The 21528-nt window shown below is 39.5% G+C and overlaps 1 protein-coding gene across 8 annotated transcripts in view; it reads left to right on the forward strand.

The window, feature by feature from the left end:
• Positions 1 to 21528, forward strand: part of MBNL2 (muscleblind like splicing regulator 2) — a 150538-nt gene that overhangs the window by 45115 nt on the left and 83895 nt on the right. For 7 of the 8 annotated variants that reach the window (XM_079137711.1, XM_079137710.1, XM_079137714.1 and 4 more), the window contains one exon: positions 2000 to 2765. In XM_079137711.1, the coding sequence (XP_078993837.1) occupies positions 2592 to 2765 (174 nt within the window). In that variant the 5' untranslated portion in view covers positions 2000 to 2591. The remainder of the gene's footprint in view (positions 1 to 1999; positions 2766 to 21528) is intronic. The other variant, XM_079137712.1, reaches the window with a different exon arrangement.

Genomic DNA, 21528 nt, shown 5'->3' on the forward strand with positions numbered 1-21528 from the left:
GGGGAAAGGCCTGATGCAAAGAAGCCTGTTTGACAGTAGAATTAAGCAGACATAACTTTTTCCGCCTTGTATTTGAATACATGCCCAGGATAACTCGCATCATGTACATGTGCAAGAGTGAGGTCCTAAGTAGAACAAGTTATACTCTATATATGTATAATGGGCCAAAGTAATTCTATCATCTTGTATAACTAAAAAGAGCAAATAATTTTTTTTTTTTTTTAAAGAAGCCTGTTTGGCTTCATATGACTGGAGTTAACAGAACCTAATTGATCTGGGACCCCCCCCCCCCCCCCCTTCCAGGGAACACTTAGGAACCATTTAAGAGTTATCACTCTCCAAACTTACTTTAACTCCAGCATCCCATACAAAACAGCATATTTAGATTGTGACTCAGTTTAAAATGAAAGAAAACTCAACTAAAACATAGTCACACACATCACTTAATAACGTAATACATTCTGATAAGTGCATCATTAGGTGACTTCATCCTTGTGTAAATGTCATAGACTGTCCTTATATGGACTGGGTGGTCCAGGTTGTCACTGGATGTGGTCTTGTGATGTAATCAAGAGTTGTGTTAAGTATGAGATGTTTGAGGCTTGTGGTGGCATAACACAGCATACTGTTTTACAACAAATTTTTTTTATAAGTTGACGAAGTATAGTCTATAATGATTAAAGTATAGTATGGTAAATCCATAAAACAGTAACATTGTCATTTATTATCATTATCAAATATTAATGACTGTACATAATTATATGTGCTATGCTTTTACAACTGGCATGCAGTAGGTTCACACCAGCATTACACCAACACATGAGAAATGTCTTAAGAGAGGCAATAGGAATTTTTCAGCTCCACTATAGTACCATGGGACCACTGTGTATGTGGTCTGTTGACTGCAGTGTCATTGTGACTATCAACTTCCAATCTTCACCAAGTTCTCGTTACGCACACATTAAGGTGTACACATAAACTGCTTTATGTATTTGCTCAGATGTCAAGGCCAAGCAAATATATAAGGTAGTTTTGGGCATGTACACTTCCTAAAGATGAGCTTTACTTAATCATGCTTGCCTTGGTAATCTTAAATTTTTAATGTTTAATAATTTTTATGATCCTTGAAAAAATTAAGAGAAGCAAAATGTGCTGATTTTAGAAATCTGAACTAATTACATTTTCTGTTATAGACATGTGTTTTAACTTCAGCATTCCATACAAAAGAGCCTATTTAGATTGTGACTCGGTTAAAAATGAAAGAAAACGCCACTAAAACGAACTTTTGTTCATTCATTTAGTTATCATTCAGTTGGTCAATAAACATTTCTTGAAGCCCTGATAGATATCAGGAGCGAAGGGACTTGGGATACAGAAGAGAAAACTCTCCGAGTAGTCCTTACCCTAGGAGTACTCACAGCATGGGCCAAGATGAATATTGAACAGGTACTAGCAGGAGGGGAAGCAGGGAAAGATAAGAGAATAAATATCAGTCGGCTCCTACCTACATCCATCTGGACATTCAGATCTCTGTAAACTGGGAAGAGCATGAGGAATAAGGAGCTCTTGCTTGCATCCAAAATGACAATATCTTCATTACGTAGGAGAGGCACTTCCCAAACCATTGTTTATAGCATCCCCAACAATAAAACCCATGGCCTAAATGTGAAATTAATTGAGAGCCACAGTTCTAATACACTGTTTTGGCGATTAAGCACATTAGATTGAATTGTTTCAGAAGGCCTAATTATTGTGTCTGCCACACTCATCTGTTTGAGTCATTCCTAACTTTTGGACTGCTGCCTAGATCATTCTGCAGGATGGTTTTCGTTGCATGTTCTTCTTTTTTAATGCATAACTTTCCTCACTCTACTCACACCTCAAAGCTCTAACCTGCACTTTTGCAAATTCTAGAAAAGAGCTAAATAGTTTGTTCAAGGGTCAATGCCACTGAGTTTGGGTATAAGTTGATTTTTTTTTTTTTTATTATGTTTTGCAGGTTCATGATTTAGAAGTGCCTGTGGGAAGTCACTTGTGCTGAAAACTGCGGCCCGGAAGAGCTTTTTGCGTTCACGTTTCATTTCTTTACGCTGACGTTATGAGTGGATGAAGATACCTCAGTTGTCTGACTTTGCCAATTGTTTAATTTCAGAGTTTACAAAGGAAGAAGGAAAGGACATCCAGCTAAACTATGAACATCTGAAAGGCTTCTTTTCCAGCATCATCTATAGCTGTGAGTGTCAGAAGTAAATATTTTCCCAAGGAGTGCCATGATATTGAAGTCACTTTATTAAAAAGCGGTTGTATCTGCAAAACCGTCAAGAGACTGGGACGTTGAAGGCCAGAGATGACACTGAGAGTGGTTTTATTGCGGCCCACAGTCTTCAGGTGGGGCGTTTTGATTGATGAGTGACTCCTACCGTTAAGTTCTCTCATCACTGTTTCCTGGATTGGACTTCATTAAGCAATTTATCACTTACCTTCAGACTTACATGTGGGAGTTTTCACAACAGTAGTTTTGGAATCATCGGGACTCCGGATTGATTTCACCACTTAACAGACACTAACGGAGAGCACGGCACTCGCTCACCATGGCTTTGAACGTTGCTCCTGTCAGAGATACAAAGTGGCTGACATTAGAGGTCTGCAGGCAGTTCCAGAGAGGAACCTGCTCCCGCTCGGATGAAGAATGCAAATTTGCTCACCCCCCCAAAAGCTGCCAGGTTGAAAATGGAAGAGTGATTGCCTGCTTTGACTCCCTCAAGGTAAGAGAATGTGTTTCATGTGTCGTTTCTACCCCACATCGGACTTCCAAGCAGAATGCTTTATATTGCACTTTTACAGAAAGTTAACGATCACTTCTAGATTCTGTTTTCTTATCTGTGGTGACTTTTGGAAGATTTCACTCAAATTTGTTCATATCAGACACATATAAATTTTTTACACATCTATGTTTAAATTAAAAATACATGATGGTGTATTTCTGGTCTGGCATGACAGTCATGTACCCAAGAGTTTTAAATCAAAGTCAGGCTTGTGACAACTGAAGATAAATATTTTATTAACGTTTGATCTTCTGGAGGTTATGTAAAGGTGAAGAAATTGAATGTGTCACTTTCATGTGCCAGTTACTCTGACTTACATCTTGAAGAATTTTCTATGCTTGTGGTTCTCTTTCTTGACCAAGAGCTTCCTAAAATGCTTCTCAACATGGCTTTCACGCTCTTTTCAAAATTAATTGTGGCTAACAAATTAAATACACACTTAATGCTTGGGAACCTGCTATCTGTCTATAAGTTATATAACAAAAGAAATGAATGTGATGCAGGTGACACCCTTGATGAGCTCATGTCTGGTAGGGACGTACATCAGCAAATAACTGCTGTGCAAGAAGAAAGGCACATGCTTTAGAGGAGGAACAGAGAACTCTCCCTAGGGAGTCCACAGAAGCAGCTGGCTTCCGACTGACCGTTTCAAGAAATGATTTGGAGGTCAGTGCATCTGAGTTGTGTACCGAGTCGGGTCCAGTTCCAACTTGAGGAAAAGCAGAAAATTGAATGAACGATCTAGTTGAAAGAAGTAGGATGATTTTGCTCAGAAAGCATTGAGGTTTATTTAGCCTTGAAATTAGGGTGCTTTTGAATCCCAGATTGTCTCAGACTGTCCTAAGGGCATAATGATATTGTTCTTAATAGAACCAAGTACAAAAAATAGCTTATAAACAGCTTAATGTTTCCATTTCTGCAAGTCCTCAATAAGCTTACCTAGCAGTTAAAAAAGTTTATTTATGCTCTTGATATATGACTTGAGAAACTTGGAGCTGTGCATTTACACAACAGTGACCTTCACCTCTCCTTGGCTTATTGAAGAAGAAACTGAGCATGATTTCATCGTATGTCAAAAATTATGTCTTATAAGACTTAAAAATCAAAAAGAGTAACTCTAACTCTTAGAAATGTAAGACTGGAAACATATATTTATGTATCTTTTAAAGGGAAACTTTGTCTCTACACTAAAAGCAGAAAAATACATGGATAGCTCAACAGAAGCCATTTAAAGGTAAAAATTCGACAAATTAGATATTATCTACATCATGAGCTGAAACTGTTCTCTTTTTATCATAAAGGGCTTATTAGACTAGACTAAAATGAAAGTGAGTAGATGGAGTAATCACAATTCATATAAACTGTGACAATGTAAGCTCACCCTATATTAGTATTTATTTTGCCTTTAGTCAAAGAAGTACAGGCAGTCTGGTTTGCCTCTATGATTGTCTACTATGGGAACATTCACTGCAAAAACAGTTTAGAATTAAAGTGAATCATAAAAGTTTCAAGATACAGAAACAGATCAGAGAGGAGAAATGAACTTTTCGAGTCATCCACAATTCCTTCATTTTATTAATTGAAGACTGGATATTGACTTTTTTTTTTTTTTTTTTTTTGCGGTGTTGGGGATTGAACCCAGGGCTTTGTGCTTGCAAGGCAAGCGCTCTACCAACTGAGCTATCTCCCCAGCCTTTGGATATTGACTATTAATTATCATGATTATTTTTAGTTTCTTAAATCTCTTTATTGTTTAAATCTAGTAGGGAATGTTAGGAAAATATTCCTGACCCATTAAGGCCACATATTTCTTGAATATCAACTGGGAAAAAAGGTCCAGCAAAGGCCTTGATCTGCATAATTCATTACATTTCTGTGGATTCCCCAGGATCATGCTCATTCGAGGAAGCCAGTCCCTAAAGCAAGGATCATGAACAGTGTCATGTTCAGCACAAAAAGTGTGAATCAAGCCATGAGAATATTGAGTACTATTCACATAAACAGGAGCTTTAAAACTTATTTTCACAAGTGTCCAGTAGGCCCATGATCAAGAGTGGACACATGGTTGGACATTGCCTCAATTCTTGGTTCACTTTTAGAATTGCAGATTTTCAGCTTACTTCATTTGAATGGGATGTTATAGATTTTTAAAGTTGTCAAATTGAAAAAAAAAAAAAAAAAGTAAAAAGAGTCCATGGGGACAGGAGGCAGTCAGACCTGAGTCTCAACACCTGCTCAGCCACCTCCTGGCCCTGCATTGGGTTCACTAAAGAAGAGGATATCACCAGCAAAAATGGCAGAAGTGGGCGCCATGCTTGACTCACTGCCTTATTCACTCTGCGAAGTTGTTTATACAATCAGAAGCCCTTGCAACAGGACCAACACGATGGAAGAACCAGAATTAGTAGCCAAAAAGAAAAATAATGATGGTGATAACTGTGAAGCTATTTAACTTCATTGCAGGTTGAGCACCCCTAATCCATCCATCTGCAATCTAAAATGCTCCAAAATCTGAAACTTTTTGATCGCTGACATAACGCCACATGTAGAAACTTCCAAACGTGACCTCACGTGATGGGTAGTGGTTTAAATATTCCATAATATTATCTTCAGGCCATGTGTGTAAGGCGTTTAAGAAACATAACTGAATTTCGTGTTTAGGCTTGGGTCCCATCCCCAGGATATCTCATTGTGTATATGCAGACACACCAAATTTGAACAGCCCCAAATCTGAAACACCCCTGGTCCTGAGCATTTTGGAATTCAGTCTCTGTGTTAAAAGAGACAGTGTTGCTTAGGGGAGCCAGAGTACAGCAAAATAGGCCCGGGCTTGGAAGACCAACAGACCTCGATGGATCCTGGCTGGGACTGGCTAGCTCTATCATTTGAGATAAGTTGTTTTCTCTTCTTCACTTCTATTTCCTCTTAAGTAAAACTCATATAATTCTCACTTGGTAAGTTTATCGCAAGGACTACCTGGCCTGCTACATCTCAGGTGTTGAACCCAGGACTGAACGTGTTAGAATGGCAAGGTTGATTCCTTCCCTTTGTTATGTAACCCAGTTCAGTCATCCATTGCAGTGAGTGGCTTTAAATAAAGATGGGTCCAACTCTTCATAGGTCCAAACTCAGAATGGACTGATAATCCCCCAGTCCTACGAGTAATTCACAACATTAAGAGAACTAAGAGTTGAGGCAGGTATCATTTTTGTTGTTATTTATTGCAATATGTTTTCTACAAACGCCATGAGGTATTAATTGGTATTCAAGATTGGGAGAAGAATCTGTCAGCCTGTCAATATGAGGATAACTCAAAAGTGAGCTTTTCTTTTTTCTTGTTGTTATCAGTTATTTGTATGTATGAATAAACTTCCCATAAGTACATGCTAGAACAAATGGGGTGTTGGAAGAAATGTGTTGAGATCTTTGGAAAGGGAATTGTGCATGGAAAATGCTTTTATAAAAGAGATTTTAGAAACATAGAAGAGTTCTTACAGTAGCATTTGTACATTACTCAAAACTTAACAAAATACACATGAGCAAGGAACTCCCACATAGCCGAGATCTTGACCAAGCTAAAAACCCATCTCAGATGCCTCTACCATTTATAAAACATTTCCCCCGTAGTTGAAATGTTTGAGATTTTTTCTTTCCAGATTCCTTTTCTTGTAACCAATGGGAATTAATCTGGACTATTTTGCAAACGGAAACATCTGGAAAGAAATACATGAATTAACTTTAATGCCTATTGAGATTAAAGGTTTCATTACCACTTTCATTTCGAATCTATTGGTTTAAACATTCAAATTCAAACTCAGCGTAAGAAAATGAAACCATTTTTTAAATCACACTGCTAATTTGGGTTGAAAACACGTGAAATATTTGGGGGAAATTATTTAGACACTATTTAGAAATGTAGACACAACATTTCTTAATAAAAATCAGCTCAAAGAAAGACAGTGTGATTCTTTTAACACCTAAATCAGGACGACATTGCGTCTATGTCGCAGGATCTTCTGGTAGCTTTTCGTCTTGCACAGAGACCAACAGGACAAGGTTGGCCTGGCCCTTGGCACAAATCTGCTTCCGCGCCAACTGCCTGACTTCCTTTCTACTTCTGCCCTTATCTGGTCCCTTCCAGGCCCCCTCGATCTTTGATGTCCCTCAATATGCCCAGAGGCTTCACCTCTGGGTGTTTTTACTTGGTCTTTGCTCTCCTTGGAATATTTTTGCCTCAGTTAAATGAACAGCTTGTTCCCTCATTTCCTTCAGGCCTCTGATTAAAAAAAAGAAAGAAAGAAAAAAAAAAAAAAAAAAAAAAAGACCCACTCATTAGTGAAGCTTTTCTGCTACCCTAATTTAAAGAATAGTTCTGCCATTCCTGGGCTCCCTGCACCCCCCACCCCCACTTTGCCTACTTGTTCTCTCCAACACTCTCCAGCCCCTGTCATTCTAGAAACTTACCTGTTGATAGGCTTTTATGTATCAGCTTTTTATTCTGATGGACTGTAACTGTGTCTGTTGGGATCCCTGTGGTGTTTGTCCCCAGAGCTGAGGTCAATCTCATGCATGTAATAGATGCTCAATAAGTATTGGTTGAGTGGTAGATCATGTTCATCAGGAAAAGTATCCATGCCTTTCAGACAGGGCTGCAGTTCCTGATTTCAAGGGGGTGTGTTGCACTTTACAGGTGCCCTTCTTATCACAGTCTATGAGATCAACACCCCTGGAGTTGTATGGTACATAACCCATGCAGTAAGGTGCTGTGGCCCCATTGTACCCCAGTAGATTTCAAAACCAGGAAGCTCAGTGCAGGAATTTCAAGGTGTGACTCTCAGAGTGTAATGCAACATTGAAAAATTTTCAAGTAAATCATTTGATTTTCTCTGTAGGGTAATTCAAGCTGCACGTGATGGAGAAACTACTTTTTCCTTCTCCGTTTCTAAATTTCAAAGATATAAAATAGAAGTTTGTGCTCATTTAGCTATGGGATGCTGGCTATAGGCTGATGGCAAATAAAATTTAGTCAGTATTTCTGGATGGCAATTTCAAAATTAAAAGTGATATACATGAGGTGTTTTGCAGCAATCACTTGCAGAATTGCTTGAATATTTTCTAAATTACACACCTGATGTGTAAATGTAATCTCAGACAAAATTTTCATTATTGATAGTAATCACTGCAGTCATGTAGAACTTAATACATGTGAATATGGGTTCAAAAATCTGAGCAACCAGACCTGTAATGGTGGAGAAGGAGCCTGAGCCCAGGTATGTGTGGCTCCAAAACTGGCACTATCCATTCCCTCCTGCTCACTCCTCCTACTGAATAAATCATTGATGTAATTAATCGTAAAGTTCCTAATAGCTTAATCACATTCATGTTTAACAAGTTTAGCATATTGAAGTGCAAAAAAAAAAAAAAAATTCTAAAATAGAAGGGCCCAGGAATAAACCTGTTTAGGTTCTAGAAATGTAAATATTTTTAAAAGAGAGAAACTGCAAGAGAAAGCAAGGCACATGTGGCATTTATTTCTCTGTCTGCATATAAATATTATGTCATCACTTACTAGATCTCGTTAGCTAAAATGGCCTTGGTCTGAGGTATTGGCAGGTGTCCACCCATGTGATTCTGGAAAGTACTCTCCTGCTACTGCTTCCCGTGGTGTTCTCCTTCTCCGTTACGTCCCCAGACTCTTCCTGCTTTACCTCTAATGCCACTCACTCTTTCCTTCCTGTGCTTCAGAACTGTGGGCACTCTCTGAGACTGGGGACTGGTCCTTCCTCTTTCACACGCAGTCATCAGCTCTGCAGATTCAACAGTGTGTGTGTTTATTTCCCACCCCTGCCATTGAATCCCAGTCTGGGTGTGTACCCTTTCTGGCCACCTCCAGAACACTGAACATCCCCATCTGGATGACCACTGTCACCTTCAGGTCAACAGACCGAAACCCAAACTCCTCACCCTTCCCCTGCCCAAGCCTTCACCCTGCCCGCTCAACACCTTGTTCCTGAGACCCCAAACTTGACCATGGTCTGGACTCCTGGTCTCTCTATTGTTCTCTGGTTCTGGTTGTAGAAGAATACCATCTTGAGGAGTTCATCAAAACTGTGAACTCTTTGCCCAGAAAACGACCCGTAATTACAGCCTATTTCAAACAATCTCAAGATCTTAGGGGTTTCTTGTTCGCAGATAGCAGATCAGGAAACCCTCATCTAAAACGAAGTCTGAATCATTAAAGTGGGACAAGAAGGCCAGAGGGTCACCAAAGATACCACTTGATTATTTCACAAATTTGCCTAGAACCAAGAGTAGCATTCCTCCTAATACTCGTGATATTCTATGCTAAGGAGAAAAGTTTAACTTTCAGGACAGGAGGACCATTGCTTCTATGTAAGAAGAGGTAGAATCAAGTATTTTTTTTTTTTGCATGTATATGTAAATTTTATTTATGAGTAAATGAGCCACAAGCTCCAAATATGAAGCTTAGAAACTAGTATAGGAGTTCATTGTGAAGACAAAAGTCCCCAAGGTCCAAATGCTAGTTATTATCTGTTCATATAATAGAGGGAAAGTACACCTCTAACCCATACCAAATGTATAGCACATTATTACGTAATATATTGTTATCAAATCTTGTATATTAGTGACATTAACATGATAAATCTCATAAAAATCATGAAATATTTGGTAAGCCAAAGTTATTGAAAGGTAAAGGCAGAAATGATGTAACCAGAAAGAAGTGAGACATGTGGATAACCTGAAGATATGGCAGGTGCAGGAAACAAAAAAAAAAAAAAAAAAATGTTTAAAATAATTTAGGAAGGTAAATGGATAGTAGATTCAGAATAGTTTAACATTGGAACAAATCTCTGTGGAAGCATATCCTGAAATTCTGAAGTTTGGAAAAGTTCTCAGGACTAGATAGCCAATGGGTAAATGGTAATGAATGAATGAAGTCCAGATACTTACCAAGAACCCTGGAGTACACATAGCTGTTTTCAATAGCTGACCCATGTGTTCACCTTTCCCTGTCACTTCGCCTGTCAGTTTCCTAGCCAAAGTCACTAAAATCTGCGTGTCACTAAATTTGAGAGAAAATCATTAAATCTCAACCTGGACCTCTCTGCATGTTTATCCCAGGCATCCCTTGCTCCTTCTCAGAAAGCATGTTCTCCTGGTTTTCCTCCTCTTCCTGACCTCTCTTTAGCATCTTCCTGAAGTCCCTTTTTCCTCTGTTCTTCTGCTAGGACTATTTCATTGATAGGTTCTAGCATAAACAACATTCAAATGCTTCATCTTCTGGCTTGTTTTGTTAGGATGGAGTAAGGATGTAAAAGCACTCACAAAACCAAATGAAGTTTCTTTCAGTATTTTTAGGATTTCTCCCAGTCTCAAAATCATTTCCCTACATCTCAAGTTTTTTTAATGAAGGTCATTTTTCAGGACTCTCCGAGGTTACAGTGTAGTTTTGATAGAAAAAGCCTATCTTTTTGGAAGACATAGTTCATTGGTCTAGACAATATTTAAAATCAATTAAAAATTACAGCAAGCTTAGCTGAGAAACACATAAGTGACTGCCCATGATTCTTTTGACCCTCTGGTCCTCTACTAATTTGCTAGGGCCGCCATAATGAAGTTTAAAAACCTGGGTGGTTTAAAGCACAGAAACTTGTCCTCTCACAGTTCTGAAGGTCAGACGTCCAAGTTGAAGGTGTCATCAGGACTGGCTCCTTTTGAAGACAGTAAGGAGGCCTCTGCTCCATGGTCTCCTTTAGCTTCTGCTGGTTCACTGGCAGTGTTGGACATTCTTTGTCTTGTGGAAGGATCACCCTGATCTCTGTCCTCATCTTTTCATGACATTCTCCTCATGCGTGCCTGCCCCACTGTTCCCTTCCGGTCCATGCCAGGCAATCTGTCTCAACTCCAGGTAGCCCTGGTATCTCTGATTGTGTGTCTCCACCTGATTCTGCCATCTCCTGGAATGCCTTCACCACGGACAGTTTCAGAGGTTCAGTCTGAGGTCGGCCAACACCATTGCTCTAGGCCTGAGATGAGGCAGAACAGCAGGGTGAAAACATGCAGTGGAGGGAGACTGCTCAGCTCTGGGCAGCCGGGAAGCAGAGCGCTGGGGTCAAATTTTGATGCCTCGAGTGAGCAAAGAGATGACTCTCAAGGAGTCAGGCACCAACCTAAATGTCTCACCTGGGTACAGCGCATATAGCCAGTGGGTGCACCATGCATTTTCCTAGGGTCTCTCCCTCTCCAGTAAGATGACTACATCTCACTCTTTGTAAAATTGAGAGTTGGACAAGATAATCCCTGTATTCATGTCCTAAGAATGTTATAATGAAGTATCACAAACCGTGTAGCTTTAAACAACAAAACTTACTTTCTCACTGTTCTGGAAGCTACACGGTCAACGTCAAGGTGTCAGGAGGACTGTGCTCCCTCTGAATCCTCTGGGAGGATCTGTCCTGGCCAGTGCAGCTTCTGTAACCCTCACATGCCTTGGCGTGGGGCTATACCCCTCCAGACTCCTCCTGTCCCCACCTGGCTGTGTTCTCGTGCATCTCCCTTCATGTCGTCTTCCCTCTGTTTGCATCTGCGCCCAGATCTCTCCGTCTTGTAAGGACACCAGTTATCTCTCAGGTTAAGGGTCGGCCTTCCGTGTATGTTTTATGAGGACACAATTCAGCTCTTAACAATAATATGTAAACCTGAAACACGTTAGAAATCAAACCCTGTGGTCTAATGCAAGCCTCATTGTTGGATTAGGCCAGAGAGATGAGGCAGACAAACCTCCAGAGTCTTGGTACTGAGTAAAAGAAGGAATGGCGATAAATTGGCATTCTGTGAACACAGCCTGCTGCGGTTAAAAAATAAGAACAGGGGCAAACGATTCATGGGGAAACATGATAACATTTATTTTCACCTAACAATGAATGGAATGTAATATCATTTTTAATTTCCATTACATATTTTAATAATTACACTTGTTTATTATTTACTTTGCCTTTGGCAGTGATGCTGCCCTTTGGTAGTGCGTGTACCAGTTCTGGGAAACTGTTTCTCATTAAGGATGAAGGAGAAAGGAACACTATATTAAAGGATTTGTTTAATGCTCTTTTTTTTTTTTTTTTTTTCCTGAAAGTGGGACTAGCATTCTTTCATTGAAATTTATTTTTAATTTAAGAATTTTTAAAAGTACAGTGACACAATAGGAAGCAAAGGTTTAAATAAAAGCTCTGGCCTGGGAATCTGCCTCTGAGTCCTGGTTTTGCTGAACTTTTTTTGTTTGTTTCTTTTTCACCTCTCTGGGCTCCAGGTGCCTCATCAATAAATACAGGTGGCCCTCCTTGTCCACACAACCAACCACAGATTGAAAATATTTGAAATATATATATATATATATATACACATATATATACACACACATATATATATAGTAACTGTATACATACAGTATATCAACTATGTATATAACATTTACATTGCATTAGTGATCATAAATAATCTAGGGATGATTTAAAGTATACAAGTGGATGCATAGGTCATAAGAAAATACTGTATCATTTTATAGAAGGGACTTGAGAATCCAAGGATTAGCCTCTGAAGGTGATCCTACAATCAATCCCCTACGAAGAGGGATGCCTGTGTTGTTAGTTTATTCATTCATTCATTCATTCGTCCATCCTGTCTTTAGCTAAACAAGAGTTGCAAACTACAAAGGAGCCAGAAACATAATATGATACGAACCAGGGACCCACCTCTCAGCGTTGGGGAGGCTTTGGGGGTTATTGGAGTTGCAGAGAAATAACAGACGAACACATGCCACCCCTAAAGATGGCAGTTGTTCCCTGCTATAGCTGTGAGATAATTCAGGTGACTTTTTAGAGTCAGAGTTCTGAATTTCAATGAGAAATTCCCCGATTTCTGAATCTTGACAATCCATTAAAATATTTTCAAGCCTCGGAGTCCAAACAAAACACCTTCATGGCGTGCATTCAGTAGTGGACTGCCACAGTGACCTCTGAGATAAACACATAAATACCAACCACGCGACAGGCAGTACTAAACACCAGGTCTGTGACTGTGGGACTGCTCTTCCCGTCAGTAGGGATCACTGTCCCCAGGCATCTTGGAGCCCTTTATTTAGACTTCTTTGGCAGTTCTTTCTTGTCTAGGTTTCCCCTTGACTCACTGGCTCCTCCTCCGTCTCTCCTCCTGGATCCTCCTCCTTCTCCCCACCCGCAGGGGCCAGTCTTTGAGCATCTCTGATCTCCCCACATCCGCAATGGATGACTTCCTGTTCATCAGGCTTGTTGAAAGCCTTTGGACTTGCTAACCCACCTGCCAGGACACTGGACCCCCTGGATAACCTCATCTGATGCAGTGACCACACTATTTTCCGTCTGCTTTGTTTCCTAATTCCAAGCTCCGCCCCTGAACCCACCCGCTTTGTTCTGGACTCACGTGTCCCATTGCTTACCTGACATCGCTGCTCGTGTATTTAGGTGACATATCAGATTCAGCGCACCCGTGAACGGCCTCCTGATCTCCCATTCTCCCCTCTATTCTCAGCGTTCCGGTTTTCAGCAGATGCCACCATGTGTTCGGTTGATCAAGTGTCGCCCCTCGAAGCCCAGCTTGATTCTTCCTTTAGCATTAGTGCGTCTCTAACCCATCATAGTCCTGTTCCCTCTGTCTTCATATATATGTCCTGAATTCAACCAATTTTCATCATTTCTTCTATGACCACCATGGTGTCTCATATGGACCATGTCTCTAGCCAGAGGACTTCATCTTTCCAGTCCCTTCCTCGGTAGACAGAGTGAGCCTTTTAAAGCATAAGTCATGGCATGTCACTCTCTTGCTCAAAACTTTCCAACAGTTTCCATTTCACTCTTGAAATCCAGAGACCCTTAAAGCCCCATCTGGTCTGTCCCTGCTGTATTTCTGGCCCCATGGTCTGGCCACTCTCCCATGACCGCTGTGACCTGTGCTAGGGCCTGTTGGCTCTGCAGGGACTTTGCACAGCTTTCCCCTTCCTCTGGGGTGCTCTTCCCAGGTGACTGTGAGCCTCAGTTCTTCACTTTGCCTGATCTTTACTTAGATGTCAGGCATCTACCCACAACGGCACCCCAGCACTTACCCTTGTCTGGCATTGCCCATCTGTGTGTTTCTCCATTATCTACCTTGTCCCTTGGGAAGAGGTCAAGCTGTGCGGCAGTGACCTCATTCCAGGACCCCACACCTGGCCACTTGGAGATGCACCATCTTCTTTGCATGGAATAAATATATTCTTAAATCCTAAACTTTAAGATACAACTGTTCCAATAATTTATTTGTTCTAATTAATTCTACGTGACAGGAGAACGCATTTTGACACATCATACATACATGGAGTATAACTTACCATTCTTTCGGTTGTCCATGGCATAGAATCACACTGGTTGTGTAGTCATACATGTACGTAGGGTAATGATGTTAATTTGCTTCTCTGGCTACTGAGTACTCGATTTCTCCCATTAATTTACAGACAGACAAACATGGCTGTTAAAGGCTTTGTACAAATGGGGTCTTTGGTCTACAACTCAAAGGTGTTTCTCAGTCATGTCCATATTTGCCGCTGTCCTAACAGGTATGCCACATGGAGGCTGGTCACAAGTGTCAGCTAGAGGCTATTAAAATTCACAGAGCAGCTGTTGGACCGTTATGGCCAGCTCTACAGTTCCGTTGGCCACAGTCAGATCCGTATGTTTGAGAGTTTTCACTCATCTGTTGTAAAATAAGGACTCAGAAGTATGTTTTTCCTATGAAAGTAAATATATTCAACTTAAAAGTTATTTTTAGTTCTGAGATCGTTGCTTCTTATTTTTCCAGTTATCATAATATCCCTTTCCCTTATAATGGGATTGTCTTAGATGAGTTTCATTGTTCTTTTTCCTTAATTTCCTTACCCAGCAAAGGAAAAGTGGGCAACCATATTGTCAATTTCTTACTCTTCTTCTTAGGGACTTACTGTTCCTTAAGATTTAAAAGCATCCACCTCTTTCCTTTGAGTCACACACACTGGATGGGAAGAAAGTCCTTCTTAATCTACACATTACCTGAGGGGACTCTGGAAGTTCTCCAGTCCTTTCTCTGCTAGCCAACGAGGACAGCTTGATCTGTCATATAAGCTAATAAGGGTGGGGGAGGGAAGGGCCCCACCAGGGACCTTGAGACAGCAAATCTGTTCATTTCAGTGTACAAGCCTAGGTTCCCAGGAAACCTGGGGCTTCTGTCAAACAATGCCAAAGTCTACACCATGGCGGGGGCAAACCCTGGGGCTGCAGAAACTAGGCTTGCCCTGCAGGGGCTACATCAACCATGAACCTCATCTATTTCACAATTTCCCCCATGAATTGACCCTGCTAATACTAAATAGCATATTCTTTCCACTTGGTTTGATTCAGTTTCTTCCGGCTGAGAGATTATATTGTGGTGTGTGTTACACTCTCTCTCAGCACGGTTGTAACCAAGAACAGGAGTGATACTCTAAAGGCAAGTCCTCCCCCTGACCACTGACCTTTGGGTTTCAGAGAGTGCGTAGATGTTGACATAGGTATTTGCAATCAAACTTACCTAAGCCATCTATCTGACCAACCAGCATTTTAGGGATATCACCCACAAGACCACTTTCTTAGTACTGAGATCATATACCCCCTTGAATATTCAGTCCTTTAAAAGATGAGATATTTCTAGGGGAAAGAAAAAAAGAAAATGACCCTGAGACCTTAACATAGTTAAAGCAAAACAAAATGGCTAGATCTGTTAATATTTCACTAAGTTATTCTCATCTTACTGGAAGATTTCTTATTCTTTAAACAAATATAATGTCTAATTTTTGACTGAGGGATGTGATTGCTAAGGTACAATAGTAATCAATCATAAGATAAAAGCTTACTTTTTGAAAAATAGTATGCAGAACATGTAGGTTTCTTTTCTTTTTTAATGTCCATCCAGTTGACTTCTCATGCTGAGGAATACTTCAAGCACTCCTAGCCCTTAGTAAAATCATTAATGACACCAAAGAGATCATTTCCACACCTGTCATGAAACTAAGCCTTGACCCAGATGCTCAGGATCTAAAATTAATCAGTAGCAGCCTCATTTGGGACAGTTAATTCACACAGCCTCTCTTCCGTTCCCACTGGGCACCCAACTGTTTAATAGGAGCTGTGATATTTGAAAAATATTGGGATAACAGAATTCTTAATGAGGAATTCCAGTAGGTGCAGTATTTTCTGAGTGGTGCATAAAGCTAAGGAGAAAGAAACTTCACTTTCTAGAGAACTTTAAGTTCCTTTATTCATATAGTTATTCTGCAAAGAATCATGGAGCCATGCGAACCACCAAGCACAGTGTTTGGAGCCTCAACAAGAGACAGGGACCTCGTTTTCATTTAACTGGAGGTCCAGTTGGGGAAAACAACACCATTGTCAGCAAAGGGTTACCGTAAGTCAGAATGGAGACCAGCCCTAAGGATCCCCGAGTGGACAGGCCAATTGGGGCCTTGTCTGTAACTTCAAATTTGATTTGCAAACAGAAGCAAAACTTGGCATGAGCTCTTTCTCATAAAAGCTTATGTTAAAAAAATGGAATTTAAGTTCAACCAATCAGAATCAACCCACAGACTCATAATTATATAACCAGAGCAGACCAAACAAGACAACTGTATAATTATAACCAATCAAGTGTTTGCTTTTCTTCCCTGTTTGTCCCATAAAGGCTGCCCCCACTGCCTTCCCTCAGTGGAATTCCTGACCACTTTTGGGGTGGAGCTGCCGAACTTGTGAATCACTGTTTGTTCAAATATTCTTTAAAGTTTTAGTGTGGCTCAGTTTACTTTTTAACAAAAACTAATAAAATAATGACAGTTTATCCAAAATACTACTTATTCACAAAACACTGAGTGTCCATCCGCAGCGTGACCGGCTTTGGACTGGGCTCTGGAAATAAAGTATGTTATAAAAACATTCTATATTGAGTTCTGCTGACCTCCTGGGGTTTTCATTCCAATGGGGGTGATCAAACAGCCCGCTTCCCCCCAAATTAGTTATTTCCCAGCTGTGAGAAGTGCCAGACAGGGAATATGATATTCCAGTAGAAAGCCATGTGATGCAGGAGGATTTTATGCAGAAAGCATAACTGGGACCCTGAAAGTGTTTGCCAATTCCAGGGAACAAGAGGCCTGAGACGGTGACTAAGGGGAATTGCATGCATTTGTATCAGATGCTCCTCACTAAGATTTGAGCAGAGGGGAGGCAGGCCCTAATTTGTGTTGTGGGAAGGCTGCTCTATCTCTTAGTTCAGGAGGTGGCTGGGCCAGGACATCAGGTCCCATTGGCCTTTGTATCTTCCAGGTTACTGACAGTGACACCTGACTGGGGTGCTGATGGCAGAGATAGAAAGACACGGATGGATTTAAAATAAATTTTGGAGGCAGATTTCTTAGGAGAGATGAACTGTGATGAATAACAGAAGAAAATAAATTATTTTGAGTGATTAAAAATCTTGGTGAAACAAGATCAGTGAATACCCTCTATTGTTTACCTTCGGGTCATCTAGAACATTGTTGGAGGAGGAATCTGCCCTTTCCTCTTAAGAGTGCATCTCTCATAGTTCTTTTATTTTGTGGGCCACTTTATTTATTTAGTTATTTATTTGTTTATTTATTTATTTATATTTTCTGGTGCTGGACATTGAACCTGGGACCCTGCACTTGTTAGGCAAGGGCTCCATCACTGAACTGCCCCCCTCAGCCCTGGTCACTTTATTCTCAAACGTTCTCAAAGGCCGTTTGTTCTCTCTGGGGCCACTCAGGGGCTGGGCGTATAGCAGAGGAAGAACCTGATTTATTATTCAAGTGGACTTAAGTATTGGACTGCTCATATATCAAAATCCTTCTAAATCTATCTTATATAATTGAAGTTCCCATTATTTTTGGTTTTTCCTTGGTCAGATCTTGCAATTCAGTTGAATCTCATTAACTTTTCCTTAAACATTTTGAATAGAAAGTCCTGTTTGATATTTTGTTTTCCAGAATTATTTTTTATTTCCAATTTTAATCTTAAATAAAAATCTCCCCGAATTTCCAAAGTCTGTACTTAAAATACAAATAACCTCCTGATAAGCAGTTAATTTTTTAATTTTTCTACATATTTTTGAAAATTATGTTCATCCTTTCTTTTTATTAGATCTTTATGGTTATACAGAGTAGTTGGGTTCATCCTGACCCACTCAGACATGCATGAAAATTAATTTCAGTTCCTGATCATCCATTTTGAGTTCATCATGAGTTATATTTTTCTCAGAATTTTTTGTTTCACCAAGATTTTTTATCACTCAAAATAATTTATTTTATTCTGTTATAAGTCAATCTACTTTCTAAATATTATTAAATGATAAGTTATTTGTTTTCCTTTTATTTTTTGAATCAAATTTGCCAGTAATGTGCCTGTTCTCTTGAAGAACCTGTGCTGGTCTTAAGTATAGATTTTGCAAATTATTTCCCTCTTTTAACTTTCTTTTTATTTTTTACATCTATGTTTATTATTTTCTTTCCCCATCTCTTTTGTCTTTTTTCCCCTAAATTCTGAGTAGAATATTTAGTTCTATTCTCATAAATCTTTTTTCTTTAAAGCATCTAGGACTAAGAATCTACTAATAAAACAGCTTTGGCTGCATCTCAAAGCCTTTTATTAAATGATATTCTCACAGTTGTTATGTTCTAGTTTGCTTAACTGGATATTTATTTATATAACTATTTCTAAAATACCCAAGAAAGTAATTTGGCATGTTTTTATCCTTCAAATTTCCATTATTAGTTTCTAATAACATGTTTTTTACTAAAATAATGAAGTTGTACAATTTTAAAGAAATGTAATGAAATATACAGTGGTTCTGATTATGATCAGTGTTTGTACATGGCCCATGACACCTGAGAAGATACATGTCTTCTTGTGAAGGAACAAGGTTGTATCAATGTGTAGGTATTTATTCAAACGTTAATTAATTTGAGTGCTTTATGTCCACAATTATTTATTTTTGTTTCCTGGAACTGCCAGAAAATTATAGTATTTCAAACAATTTTAATAATATTCCCCTGCTTCTAACAACTTTCATTTCCACAGAATGATCCCATACTATTCTGTACTTTGTGTTTGTTGACTCTCAGGGCATCTGTAGGCCTTGTATCAACATGTGTTTAACCCTTTGTCCAGTTCATTCTTTAATATGAGTATAGTGCCCTTGCTTTTTTCTTCATGTTTTCCTGACATATCCTGTTTCATTCTTTATTTTTAGCTTTACTGTACACATTTTTATCTCAGGGAAGCATCATTTTTTGATTTGAACTTTTAAATTGGAATTGATCATGCAGTCAATTCTATGTAACTATGTAAGAGACCTTTAGATCCTCACTTTGGAGCTTTTTCAGGTGCCAGACAGTCTAGGTGAACATCATTATGACAGGTGATAGAACTGCACCCACAGAAGTAGGATTCATTCACCTCTGGCTTTTTCGGGTGGTCTGAAAGCACAGATATTAATAAATGAATGACCATATTCCCACAGTGTGCTCTTGTGGGTGACTGCCTTGCATGTCTGAAGGGGACATTGGAGGAAGGGTGATCCACTGCCCTTGCAGCTCTGTCTTATCCATCTGGTAGCAGGTCCCAAGCCTCCTCTAAGGACATGTCCTCAATCTCCCCAATCTTCAGCATTCCAACAGTGTTCCTGTATCTGCCTGTATTTGTCTGGTTTTTTCCCTTTCTGCCTCCAAAAACCCTTCACCAGTGAACCAATGACTGTTGAATATTGTGCCATATTCCTCAGGAAAGACATGGGAACGTAACACTCAGTACTTGTTTTTAGAGTTTTATAAACCACCTGAGGAGACACAGAGCCATGCAAAAATAGTAACTAAATATTAAACTTTTTGGTACTAATTATTAGTTGAAGAAACTTTTTAAGAAAAAAAGATAAATGGATCAACTGCAATAGGCATCTGAACAATGTTGTGCCACGGAGCTTTGTGGTCTAGGTAGACTTAGCTAAAAGGAAAGACCCATCTTCGTGTTGTATACCCTGTGTCAGTGGCCCCCAGAGATGATTCCTTTGGGGACTTTTGGAGGTATCCATTCAGCAGCTCTGGAGATGGATCCTAGGCATCTGTATTTTTAGAAGCTCTAGTGATTCAGACACATGGCCAAATTTAGAAAACATTACTTTAAATGATCTCATCACATCTGAAACTGTTCTTATGATGCATAAGTCTATTATGTATCCCTGAAGTTCTTACTGGAAGTTTCCGTTTGTCTTACGAGGATCAAATAAGGCACAAAACAGCTATGCTAACTCATAGATAGCTTTTTCTAAGTCAGGATAAAAAAAGATCAGGCACCTGCCCACACCCTTTGACTTCTTATTCCTGTGTCGGTTTCAATTGTAGTGTCCAACAATGCAACAGCCTGCAAGTCATTAACTGTCACTCTAAACTAAATAAACCACAACCAATCCAAGCTACTGCCAATTGAAGCATTACGGTGTCATTCATTGGAAGGGGAGAACAGTCAGTATTTGAGAAAATGGAATTGAACCAATGAACTGGATATGTTTACTCTGCTAGAAAAAAAAAAAGGATTCAAGAGAAACATGTAAGACTTCTCCACCTATATTCAGTATTGAAGAGGAAGTATTATTTGCTCTATGTAAAGAACAGGACCAACATATGAGGTCTGTAGGCAGGCACATCTTTGTTCAATATGAGAAAGAAGCATGCAAACATGCCTTGAGGAATAAAAGTTTCCAGCTCAAGAACTGCTCAAATAGATGCAAGTCTGGAATTGATCTTCGGATTAAGTGTCTTTTTAGGTTTCTTCTATGCCAGAGATAACTGAGAGACAGTCCCATGCAGAATTAATTACTAACAGCCAATCCTAGCTTAGCAATACAAGTTTTCCCTGGTGTCAGTGTTGAAATATTTGGTTGCCTAGCAACCAATAAATATCTGTGATGCATCAGAAAATCATTAGTTTGTGTCCGAATCAATTGTGTGGTTCCTAACACCACACTTGGTTCATTACACTCACGACAAGGATTCCCATTAGAGCTTGTTACATATCAACATGGTGTTGAGCTGCCACTGGTTCTGACCTAAACTTTATCAAACACTAACCAGCTGGCCAGCTCAGCCATGTCCCCTGCACACAATAGAATGAGAGGTTGGATCTGGGCAGATGACAGGAGGAGATGGTGAGGGCAAAATTTCAGTCTGAGGACCTGTAAAACTGTTAAATACAGTTAAATCTGGCAGAATACTTGGAGTGATGGTACAAGTTTAATCATGAACTCTTCAACTTTGGAATTCTGTGAATTTTTAATATGTGACTAATGCCAGCATTTAAGGTATAGAACAAAGTTTAAATACATAGCATACTTAAGTCATAATGTTCCATTCACAGTCTCCTAGGAAACCAGCAAAATATATCTGGATAGTTTAAAAGTTTGATCTCATTTATAAAGGGCTGCTTTATATTACAAGAACCAAAGAACTGTTATTTGTCAAACTTCCATATTAAACATCTGCCAAGATATCTTATTAGGTTTTCTTAGTAATAATGACTCAGAGCCTAAGATAAACCATGGAACCTGT

Source organism: Sciurus vulgaris (genome assembly GCF_902686455.1).
Source record: "Sciurus vulgaris genome assembly, chromosome: 4".
Taxonomy (NCBI): Eukaryota; Metazoa; Chordata; class Mammalia; order Rodentia; family Sciuridae; genus Sciurus; species Sciurus vulgaris.